Raw genomic sequence first — 12,109 nt, forward strand, 5'->3', positions numbered from 1 at the left:
ACAATTCAGACGTGTATGCCGAGTTTTACTAGTAAATCAAATAATTCAGACCCATTTAAAGCGATAGAAATAACAGAACATACCTAGGGGGAGAAGAAGAGCTTTAAACGTCATAGCTGTCCTTGCCCACAGAAGTCCGCCGCCTCTTGAGAATTTCTCTCCTCAACTTCTCCTCAATCCTCTCGCTGTAATCCCTCTCCCAATCACGTTTCCTCTCTCCTCAATGAATTAAATATAACTGGCCTAGCCCATTTTCCTCAAGAGGAGGAGGAAAAATAAAGCTATCGGACCAAATTTCGAGCAGGCATCGCAATTTTGAAGACCAGTAAAATTGAAAACCTACAGAATATGTATAACAGTACAGAGATTACAATTAATTGGTAAGCACTGTGACACTTGAACACAACTGCACAAAGAAATAATAAAACTGGTAAGCACAAAGAAGTAGTGCTTCACTGAAGCTGTACACCTACTCCAGTAAATTACAAGATGGACAACCAAATATCCAACTCCATGTTTAAGGTCAGAAAATCAACTGTCATTCTCAAACACATGAAATGGGTAAAATTCAAGCAACAATATGTATGACCTCTAATCAATTACATCTGCTCTTTCCATGAAAAGTATCTGTGATGCAATGTGTATCAAAATGCTGCCCTCATAGCACCACGCGCTGCCTGCTGCTTCATTTCTGCAGCTTTACCACTTCCTCGGAAATACATGTATACTTGCTGCACATAAAAATGGCAGAAAAAATCAGAAAGACTGTCCAATGAAAAGTATTCCAGATGGAAGAGAAATTCTTCTCTTCCAAGTGAAATTGACAGTGTAATTGGAGGAGTGTTTTCAGATATATAGTTCAATGCATCCCTATTGCATACATCAAAAAAAAATTCTCTGATGTCTGAACATTGCTAAAATCCATGTTCAAGCTAAAACCTTTCCTTGCCATCAAAAGTACTACTTCCTACATACCAAAACCAGGAACTAAATCTTCAAAGAAAAGAAATGATGACCTGAATGACCCAGATACTGAGCAGTGACTCGAGGCAAAACAACCCAAATCCAACGAAGTAGAAGATCTGCAGATTAAAAAAAAAACAATAGAAGAGTCTGATAAGGCTGTGATAGGATCAAGAAAGAAAAATTTAGCAGTGAAAAAGGAAGATTTCTACATCAGCACTGTAAATGATTACTTTGGGATTATTCTTTCAATAACAAGGCTTAATCAAACAAAATTGGAACTATCACTTATTGAGCTAGTTGAGATCAATGCTCCCAGAGTGTGATACAGGGAATTATTGAGCTTTGTACAGAAATAATACTGCCAACTGCATTAACATGGTGCTTGTACCGCCAAGTCAGGTAATGCAGGATAACAAGCTCTGGCATCATGTATGTAGCTTAACAGAACCCACTGGTTTTCAAATGACCAGCAAATAGAGCAACAATCCAGACAACTTATCAAAAATCATCACAAAACACAGAAGCTTCCATAGCCTAGGAAGCTACACTAACAAACACATAATCTAGGTATTTCAGTAATCAGCAGGCACATTGAGTTCTCTGGATAACAAATAATCTAAACTTACCCCAATAATAACATGGTCGCCGATGACATCTATTGCTGGTAAAATTCCTCTGCGACAAAAGAGGATAGAATGCAAAAGTGAATTAGCAAGAAAGGGAATGCTGATAAGACCTAAGGTGCACAACTTCAATGTACATACAGACATGTATACATATAACATATACATGTATAGTATACATTTACAGCTACGCATACTTATACAACATATACAAATACATGCATATATACCAACATACACAAGAATTATTAACTTAGTGGTCATTTTCTTAACAATTAATAGAAACAAGAATTCCAAGCCTAAAAACTAAAAAATATATTAACTTATGAGTTGCTTCTCTCTCTCTTACTCACAAGGCAAAAAAATTTCTAATTTTCTTTCCTTTCTTCACTCTCCTTTCTCTTTCTTTCTCTTCCTCTCTCTCTCTTCCTGCCACAAGGTAAATTTTACTTTTTTCATTTCTTCTCTCTCCCTCCTTTCTCTCTTCCTCTCTCTTACTACCACAAGGCAAATTTTTTTCTCTGATTTTTTTCACTTCTTCTCTCTCCCTTCTCTTTACCTCTCCCTCTTCCTCCCTTGGTCTCACTCTCGACTCTCTTTCTCTCTCTCATCTCTCTATCTAACTCTCTATTACTGCACTGCATAATAGAGATTAAAAGAGACAGATAGACTAAAAAAGAGAGGGAGGAAGAAATTGGAGGAAAGAAAGAGAGGAAGAAATTAGAGGAAAGAAAGAGAGGAAGAAAAAGAGAGGGAGATGCTAGAGAGAGTAGAAAGAGAAATGAGAGAGATAAGGCAAAAGAGAGAGAAAATGAAAAAAAAAATAGAGAGCGAAGAGAGAGGGAGAGCCTATGGGATCGGCCAAGACTTGGAACCATAGATTAAAGCACCATACACAAGCATTCTTTTCCTTGGTGCTTTTCCTTTGACTTCCATGACAAGAAACTAGATGTACATTTCAATTTGGATAATGTTATTTGAAGCTCCAATGTTGTCAAAATAGTTGATGCAAGATCTTAAGCTAACCAACATATCAGTGATCATCAAGGACAACCATACCCTACCATTTTTGTTGAGGGAAAATGAAAACCAGAGCCTTAATATAAAGCATCAGTCTATACAAAGGTGCTGAGTGAGCAGAACAATCCAGAAAAAGGATTATAACATCAAACTCTATCAGATATATAATTGCAATAAACTTACAATCTCTCCAAATTAAGCATAGAAATAGCAAACAGAACAGTAAAACTTCTCCATGTTCCATGAGCATAAAAAATGATAATTCCATAGGAAAAAGCTACTATTCCAGGTGGCCAACTTTACAAAGATCTCTGGTTTTAGTACTGCCACTTAAAACACATCTTTTCTTGCTATTTCACAAAGATATATATTGGAAAACTTACGTCAAAGATTTTCCCTTGAAGAAGATTGGAGGAGCCACAGCTGCATAGATGCAGAAACCAATGTGTAGCTGCAATAAGCAAACGGGCAATGAGTAAATTATCTTCCTTACTCCTCTAATAAGGACAGCACTCTTCTGATCACTACAGCCTTCTTTAGTGTGATTCAATGACTTACCAAGTAAAACAAAAAGAACCATCCAAACTTCAAGGCACTTTCAGTCCTATAAGATGAGTTGCAGAACGCATGTAAGTATCAGAATTCTCAACAACTCTACAATGAGTGAGGAAATAGAAAACATTGATATCTAAAAGTAAGATTAAGAAATTGATGTTGCAAAGTTATGGCACCTTGAAGCATTATAAAGAGGCCGGTACCAGAGAACATATGCACCTGGGACACCAGAAATAAAGTAGATGATTGCGAGAAACCAGATCTTTACACCTGAAAAATAAAGAGTTGCATCAGCTTCATCTGAGATACGGCGGCAGCTGAATCAGTTGAAGTATATGCAATATACAATCCCTTCAAATATACCTTCCCCCTTAATCCAAGCTGCTGTAACTGCTACTACATTCCAGAGGAGACATCCAAACAATCCTGTGTGAAATTCAAGCACAAGTCTTTGATAAGTTTACAAAGTATTACTGTAAAACTGAATGTTGATCAATGAACTCATGCATATAGTGCTGTATAATAATACTAGTAATCATACCAATAGCCTCAAGATATTCCTCAGGCTTAAAACAATATAAACCATCTCTAATGTAAAAATCACAAGAATGTTAACCTCATCAAATCATGAGATATTATAAGTTTAGCATCCTCAGTTTGTGGTTATGGTTGAAAACACTTGACAGTGAATAATTACCACACAACTAACATCTGTCTCCTATGTACAATCTTCTGTGCAATAACAGATAGACTATTCCAGAAATTTTCTCAGCAGCTACCAAAAGCTACCAACTAGTCCTATCTAATGCTGTTAAACTATGTACAAATACTACATTTTGGCACAACATAGATTTTCTTCAAGAGAAGTTTTTTGGAACTTCTTTCAATAGGTGTTCCTATTTGCACAACCAAATATACAAATCTCTCCAAATGAGTTGACATGCCTAACAAGGAATTGCATATGGAGACGCACAGGTTATGCTACTGGATACTGATTATAGTAATAGTAACCAGTATTGATACAATCCAGTGAGAAAGGTACAATCCGGTATTCATTTGTGTCACTGCATCGCCTTGTGCTAATCTAATGCTGCCAGAGTAGACCACATGTGTAGTTGTGTACCTTATGTTCCTTGACAAACTGGCATAGATGATCTGGAAAGAGAATTTGCTGCCTCACAGCGACCAAGCCTCAGTTAACACATACATGCCAATAGCTACCCAACAGGCCTTGTGCCACTTGCATGACTATCCTTGATCCCTACCAGTATAGGCAAGGGTTGACAAATGATGTATCAAGTGTTGTTAGTTGTATCTAAGTTAGTTTCCTAGTAGATTAGAAGTTTTATTTGCTTTGGGGTTGTTCAACTTAAAGAAAAGTGGTGTATGATGGAGAACACATTATTTTTGATGAAATATATTGCTAATTCTATTTTATTTCTTCTCTTTCTCTTCTCTCTTCAATTTAATGATGGTGATCACAAAATTTCTTCACTGGTTGCGCCAACAAAATATCATATGATTGAGTCCAATACACCAAAAAGACATGGTAATGTCGAACAAGGGAAACTCCACCAAAGACATATATAGGCTACCAATTTTTCTGATATGGCCAATAATCTTTTTTGGTTCAAGTTCGGCATGCCAATGTTATGTAAAAGGGTAATAGATGTGCAGCAATTATAACTAACATATTAAAGAGTTTAAAGGAGTCACAAAAACCATGACTTGTCCTTTGACCATTACCTCCAAATTTGTTACATCTCAAAGGATTCATTATAGAACTACAATTTCATGAGAATAAGTAGAGCATACCTAGTAATGATGCAAATGCAAAGTACTGCAGTCTTTGCAGGTGAATGGGTATCTCATTTCCAATATCATGATGGATAATGGGGAAAAAAGGAGGCCAGTTTTTCTCCTCTATAACAATGCCAGCTGCAAAAGCAAAGTTAAATGCCATAACTCAGGTCATATGAACTGCAATGTAATTCAGCTTCCTAATGCTCAGAAGATAAAATGCCACTTAAAAAATAACAAGTATATACACTAGAGAAGAAGAGGACGACACTTATAAAGCCATATCTTCAACTCTCACTTGTCTCAAAAGATAACCTTTATCATGATAACACTGATAAAGCCATAATTCAGCACTTACATTGTCTTAAATTGACAAGTGCTCTTATTTAGACATTCTCCAAGAATTAGAAAACCTATGGATCCTCTTCTCAACTAGTTTTATCTCCGGTATGCAGGAATTAATATTTCCAAACTTCAGTAAAACATCCTCCTTTTCTTAGCAGTTGAGACACATTCTTATAAGATTATGCTTTGCTATTAACTTATATCTAAAAATGGCCCAAAGGAGAAAAAGTTGTTTAAATCAGACTTGGACGAAAAAAAAGAACATTAAATCTTACCTCTGGCTGCTGCCTCTTCCCTTCTTTTTAGTTCCTAAGTAGCACAAACAAATATCAAAATGAGTAAAAGATGTATGGAAAATCTATTCAAAGAGAAGCTACTCAGTTCTACAGATGAACATCAGAAATGAGAATCATAACTTACATGCAATCATGCATTCAAAGAGGATATACTATCTCAATGGATATATGTATGGTGTCTATCTCAGTTTATGTGGTCTGTATGGAATCTATGGATGTCTGTATATCAAAAACAATAAACAGTATTGCAACTAAATGCACTTTGGATGCATATCAAAAGCTTGCTGACCACCCAAGCACCAAGCCTAACCGCCACTCCAAGTGACTTCATGTGATTTTTTAAGCTAAAATGCTTTGGCTAAACTATTGAAGTATTACGTACCTCGTCAAGACTTTATTGCACATTTTTAGATGGCTTTATTTTTCTACGTTGTCTAAGAATAAGAGAATCTATTCTAGCCAAGAATTTAAACTAAAATATAGGAGAGCTCTACCTAATAAGCTAAAGAAAGAAAGAGAGCATATAGTGGTATATAACAAGAAAGCTCACCACATAAATGCATGCTCTCGAGCCTCTGGAAGGAAAGTCATAAAATATTTGGCACTGGTTGATGATGAGATTTGATAATGAAAGGGATAAGAAACAATGCATTGGATGGATTAAAATCAACAAAAGCCCAAATGAAGAGGGAATGTGGCAGGTGGTAGTAAATGTCAGTCAAGTGGGTTTGGATGTCCTGCAGAACACTACTGATTTAAATATAGCTACAATTTTCTCATAGTTGGAACTTGGAATTTAACTTATCTTTTTCATTATCAATTCAATCAGTGGCACCTGAAGTCCAACATGAAGATATTAACTCTGTATATGATCCACTTTCAGCCTAAATCCAAAAGGTTCATGCAAAATCTGTTAAATATTAGGTCCTGTTTACTTCATAGAAAAAGTATGATCTACAGAGATAAATAAACATGTAGAGCATGATATTGACACATTCTAATGATTATGTAATAGTCTGTTTGCTTTCTCATAATTCATGTAAACAATAACTAATAACTAGAAATAATGTTGGGACTGCATAGAATTTATCACTATAAAATTTGTCCTAGTGCACAAGGCTCCCACATAACCGGGGTCTAGGGAAGGAAGATGGTCGTAGATGTAGTTAATCTATTAATTGAGTAATCTCTAAGTTTAAGATGATGCAAAAGTAGCATTTATTAGCAATTCAGTTGAAAATACTTTCTCCCTCTTGCTTAGTTCTGCCTCCTTTGCCTGGAGTTCCTTCTCCTTTTTCTTTAGGTCCTGAAAAGTACACATAAAAAGAAGAAACATGCAGTGAAATCCAAAATCACAATAGACATAGAGAACAAATATATATGGTTTAGAAAGGAAACTGATTAAAACAGAAGTATGTCCACATCAGCCCGTGCAAGTGTGCAAGACTAGCCAAAGATGTGGACCAAGTGTCCCACTAACTTGCAAAACTTTTTGAAGTACACTTGCCAATATCCATATGTGCAACATGCTGTTCATTATAGTGCCATAAATATCCACATACCTTTGATGAATCAAGTGGAATATCAATTGTTGCACCACGATCATTATAGAAATCAGCCGGTTCTGGAGGAAGAGGTGAAAGACGAGAATTTGTTGCAGGAGGTACGCTTCCAGGGTGCTGATTCACAAGGAAACATAAAGGTCAATCTCAACTGAAAAATGGTGAAACAGAAATTGGATAAGATGAAAATTAATTCATGCAAACCCAGAATCTGATTTTGTATTCTGCACAATGATCATTAGAATAAACTTACTGTCGTGTAAAATGGACCTCCACCATAATTTGACTGTCCAGGTTTCTTTCCGCGGACCGCTGGATCCTGATACGTGGAACATTATAGAAAACCCTGATTAGATAACTATTTCTTCATAAAAGAGTCCTGAATATCATACTAGTAAAAGTGGTTATAGAAGATGCCAAAGCTGCTACTTCTACAAGAGAAAAGGAAATTGATGGAACAATCCATAATGCTGCAACACGAGGTATGGTATATGTTAAACTTGTATTTCTGTATATAAGCACATTATATGGATATTTTCAAACTTCCAAACAGCTTTATTTGCCAATCTCATTAAGTAGAGACAACAGTATTACTAGCTGAAGGTATAGTGTTTTTGCTACATAAAAAGTAAATGACAAAGATCTCATTATATCACCTTGCAAAGTAACAATACGACTGCATTCAAGTCAAAATATCATTGCTTCGACAAAAGTTTTGATTTTGTTATCATTGAGTACACCTTGAAAATGTCTAGAAGCATAGGGGTATAGCCTTCCTTCCTAAGATGAAATTTAATAATCTTTTTTTCCAATTCTATTACACAACATTTTATTGCAAAAAATTCTACACACTCCATCCATGTGCATGGCTAAAAGGTATAGAATAGATATATATTGTTGAAATATGTTATGCTGGAACACTGTCAAAAGATATTAAAATATCTTTAATAAGTTGGTTCTTCAGATTATTATCCGTTAGGAATAAACAGCTCCAAGTGACAGGAAGCAGATCACCATTAGCAATACTCAGATAGGCCACTTCCATGCTTGGACTCATTGACTACTTCTAGCAATGTCTTCTGAAATACTCAACCAAACAACACTTCAGCATTCACTTAAGTATTAGTTGGAAGTATGAATAGAGAACTTCAATCAAATGTAGAAGTACGAACCAGATGTCAAGACCATATTGCATGCTTTGTCACAGTCAAAACAAATCAAATGTAGAATGCTGATTTTATATAATATACAAGACGAATGGACAGCACAAAAAACCTTTAGGTTGAATCCGAAAACAAAGTTCCCATGCTTCCAAATATCATAAACTTCTCAGTGTCCGTAGAGCTCCAAAGAAAGAAAAGAAATCATGTGGGCAACACATAAAGAGTTGTCTTTTCTTTTAATCCTATTACTGACTGACATCACCGCTAGGGGCCTTGTCGGCTCATTTTTCCTTGTTTCAATATTTGTTTCACGACTTCTATCTGTTAAAGTTCCAAGTTTCTGAATATCCTGAAAATGAATAAGAACTACCAAAAATTGGAACTCACTAATCCATCAAATCTTTCTATGTTAGTTCTCAATTCATCTGAGTACGTCTTTACTTACCATCGTAGGCGTGCTTCTGACTTAGAGCAAAATATAAAATTCAGCAATTTCCGAGATAAAACTGAAGGATGTTATTCAGCTAGGGTTGATACCTATACCACCATAAGGAAACAACCAGAGGTACCGAACACCCCAAAATAACCAACTCACATGTTTATCCAAGTCAAATTTGTCCATTAGAAATGAGATAAGGACCAAAACGCGTCGAAAATCTAGAACGGAGCTCGACAGCATCAGATCTAACACAACCCACGACAAAATTCAAAACTCTATAGGTTTAAAACCACACAGATTCAGGACCCTCGGATCCAACTCCAAGCAAAGCAACAGGAGATCTCCCGTAGGGTTCATATTCATTCAAGCCATGTAATCTCGCAAGATCTATTCTAAGAAAAAGAAAACCCTCAGTATGATTCGGATCTCTTCCAGATCTACGAGACAGTAAATCTTAGCATGGATCAAGAGTCGTGATCGAAAAGAATCGTCGAAGACTCACCGCGAAGGGATTGACCTCCTCCTCGTCGAAGGGGTTACTGTCGTAGCGCCCCGCCATTAGATCCCGATCGCTGTCGCCTTCCCAACCTCCAACGGATCGATCTCTTGCTTTCGCACGCGAAGGGAGAAGGGAGAGAAGATGAGGGAGACGAGATCTACTCAAACTAAGTTGTATTTGTAAGTCCACCCAACAGAGAAAGAGAGCAAAGGAGACGGTTGTGTCTCCGCGACGAAGAAAATTAGGCAGAGGAAAAAAAAAAAAAAGGAAGAGGGAGTAGGCTGGAATATTGTTACTTGACTGGGTTTAAAGTGTAAAATTATATGGGAGTGAGTCCGTGACTTTCTAAACTTTCTTTCTTACAATTAAACATATCATTTTGAAAGTAAATGACTATCTTACATATGCTTCTCCCAACGCGTGAACGCGTGACAGCAAAACTCCACTTCTGCTTCGGAGCAATTGTTGTCGAATAAATACTAATGTAACGTTAATAGGAAAGTAGAGCAGGAGACTGGATCAGAATTTGGACATTATTAAATCATCTTTATTGTGATTCTCTAGTATAAATAGAATGTGTGCATCTCGTAATCGTAGAGAGACATTAACGGGTACGATTCCTTCCTTGGGGACAACGGAACCACTACTACGAAGCAACAGACAGAAAATAAATAAATAAAAAGCTCACGAGTTGGCTGGCCTAAGCCCAAGGATGGGTTCAGGGCTTTGCGTCTTTTAGTCTACTATTTTAGACGTTTCACCTGGTACGATCATCGACCTATCCCAATCCTCTCTAAATTGGACAGGTTTTTAATCTCCTCTGTAGGTCGGATAGGAATAGGAATATAGGATTCATGTTACCCTAGATCTGCAGTGGTGTCCCGTTGGTTGCAACACGGTTTCCGATCAAGCTGGACACCAAGGCCCTCCCTCCCTCCCACTAATATCTTCAGATTTGAAGTGGCAGGGACTAAACATCCATCCGGGTTTTGACTCTCTGGCGGACATCGGCTCCGTCCTGCAGCAATCCGATTGCCAATTTTATCCTCAAGCTTAAATCCCTTCGAGCCAGCACCCACTCTCGTAAATTCTCTACCCTTTTCTAATATAATTGGGTTCCTATTTGTTTATCTAAAAACCTATATAATTTCAATATTTTTCTAACAGCTATAATAAAACATACATCTTTTGGTATTAACTTTAAGAGTGGTCCATTTCAATTAACAAAATATATATATATATATATATATTAGAAGATGATTAGTGTGGTAAAACACACAAAACATAAAAATAAAAAACCTGACATAATTTGTGCATAAAAATGTCTGAAGTAATGATTCAAGTCTCATCTGAATTCTGTTATTCTGCCAATCTCAGAATGATTAGTTGAACAACTTCCATAAGCTGAGTGGAAGCTAGTGGATACATTGAAGAGATAATGTCCTTGTACAACTCACGATTTGTTTGTGTTCCTAACTTGCTAACTTTCCCCTCTCCATAGAGCTTGAATGGATATTGAATAACAAAATCAACAAGAAGCAACGGAAAGAATATGCTAAGCATATAAAATAATTTAGTCGCTTTCCAAGATGTAGTTTGCAGTTCTGTTGCATTAAAATTGGAATACTCTTCACAAAAACTTTTGCTCCTTCAGCATATAGCAGCATCCCATGCAACAAAATTCCAAATGAAAGATACAACTGGCCCTGTTTATCTCATGGGACCCAGCATCTGTGCTTCAAGAGGGAAATTGATTCCGAAGAGAAATACCACACAAAGATATATGAACATAGCAAAGAGCAATCATGGTAAAAGGGCCGTAAGTTGAGAACTAAAAAGATCTCCAAGTGCTCCACGAACGTCCATCTGTGTGGTAGAGCAAGAATAAATTAGTGCAATATCTCTCATCAAGCAACTTCAAAGTATATATCTTATATGAAACAAGTGATAATCTGATAAACTACTTATAATTAAATAACTCCATAAGGTCATCAGGGGTGCCTGATCTCTAAGAATAAAAAAAACTATATAAAAACAAGAAGCTTTCATCATGCATTCCATGAAATTGTCATCAATTAGCAGATTCTTTTCACACAAAACACCATAACACTAGGATTCCTAATGAACAAGAAAACAGAGCAATTGAGAATTTTCACACATTAGATGATCAGCTTGAAGAAAATGCTGAAGATCATTCTTAGCTGGACATTACGAGATCAGCCAGTTGAATGGGCTCCAAGAATTCACATGTTTTTCAACCTATCGACTTCTAGAAATTGGTGGCAACTATTAAGAAAAAGAAAAAGAAAATAAGCAAGAAGAGCTGATCATGATACATAATAAGGCCAATCTACCATGTTGATTGCAAATACAGGCAGCGTATACACAGAAATAGAACAGATAAAAGAGGAAGCTGCTGCTTCTACATAGGGACTTCGTTTTGCCCATGAGGCACAAATATTCCACAGAACAAAATAAAGCAGATGACAAAGCAATAAGTAAGCCATCACAAATTAGCAGCAATTCTAAAGAAACGTAACACATCAGAATGATCAATTTTAGAAATTAACTTGATAAGCAGAGTTCAAGGAAACAGCAGGTGGATCCAAGTTATTGCCATGTAGATCTAATAGTTTTTGTGAAAATATTATATAACACGTCCAGCTCACAGCTCATGTGAAACTAACAGCCATTCCAAAGTAATAAAAGTTCAGGTACTTCCCTGTCCAAAATCAACTAAAGATGAGAAATTGTGTTGTATTTCTAGTATATACACTGGGTTTAGAACCCTAATCACAACGAACTAAAAGCTAATTTGGAATTGCAGATAGGATCACATAC

General features: G+C 36.4%; 2 protein-coding genes across 2 annotated transcripts in view; both read right to left on the reverse strand.

Moving 5' to 3' along the window:
• Window positions 1-331: 331 nt before the first annotated feature.
• On the reverse strand, window positions 332-9,714 carry LOC140797065 (secretory carrier-associated membrane protein 2-like). The gene is made up of 13 exons (XM_073150351.1): window positions 9,272-9,714; window positions 7,421-7,486; window positions 7,168-7,284; window positions 6,849-6,911; window positions 5,585-5,618; window positions 4,980-5,102; window positions 3,528-3,590; window positions 3,341-3,434; window positions 3,168-3,213; window positions 2,993-3,060; window positions 1,593-1,641; window positions 1,017-1,082; window positions 332-731 (listed from the first exon to the last, which is right to left on the reverse strand). Exons 1-13 carry the CDS (start codon window positions 9,326-9,328, stop codon window positions 645-647), a joined length of 933 nt encoding a protein of 310 aa, XP_073006452.1. The 5' UTR covers window positions 9,329-9,714; the 3' UTR covers window positions 332-644.
• Window positions 9,715-10,576: 862 nt separating this feature from the next.
• Window positions 10,577-12,109, reverse strand: part of LOC140796212 (brefeldin A-inhibited guanine nucleotide-exchange protein 5) — a 31,692-nt gene continuing 30,159 nt past the window's right edge. Inside the window, exon 33 of the mRNA XM_073149132.1 lies at window positions 10,577-11,134. Within this exon, the coding sequence (XP_073005233.1) occupies window positions 11,072-11,134 (63 nt within the window). The 3' untranslated portion in view covers window positions 10,577-11,071. The remainder of the gene's footprint in view (window positions 11,135-12,109) is intronic.

This window comes from Typha latifolia, chromosome 10 (assembly GCF_019914945.1).
Source record: "Typha latifolia isolate L0001 chromosome 10, TyphaL0001v2, whole genome shotgun sequence".
Taxonomy (NCBI): Eukaryota; Viridiplantae; Streptophyta; class Magnoliopsida; order Poales; family Typhaceae; genus Typha; species Typha latifolia.

Coding starts and splice junctions, on each gene's coding strand:
- LOC140797065 (XM_073150351.1), bottom strand. CDS start 9,328: ATGGCGGGGCGCTACGACAGTAACCCCTTCGACGAGGAGGAGGTCAAT. Junction 6,912..7,167: donor TTCCACTTGATTCATCAAAG/GTATGTGGATAT, acceptor TGTACTTTTCAG/GACCTAAAGAAAAAGGAGAA. Junction 3,591..4,979: donor TGCATTTGCATCATTACTAG/GTATGCTCTACT, acceptor AATTTCACACAG/GATTGTTTGGATGTCTCCTC.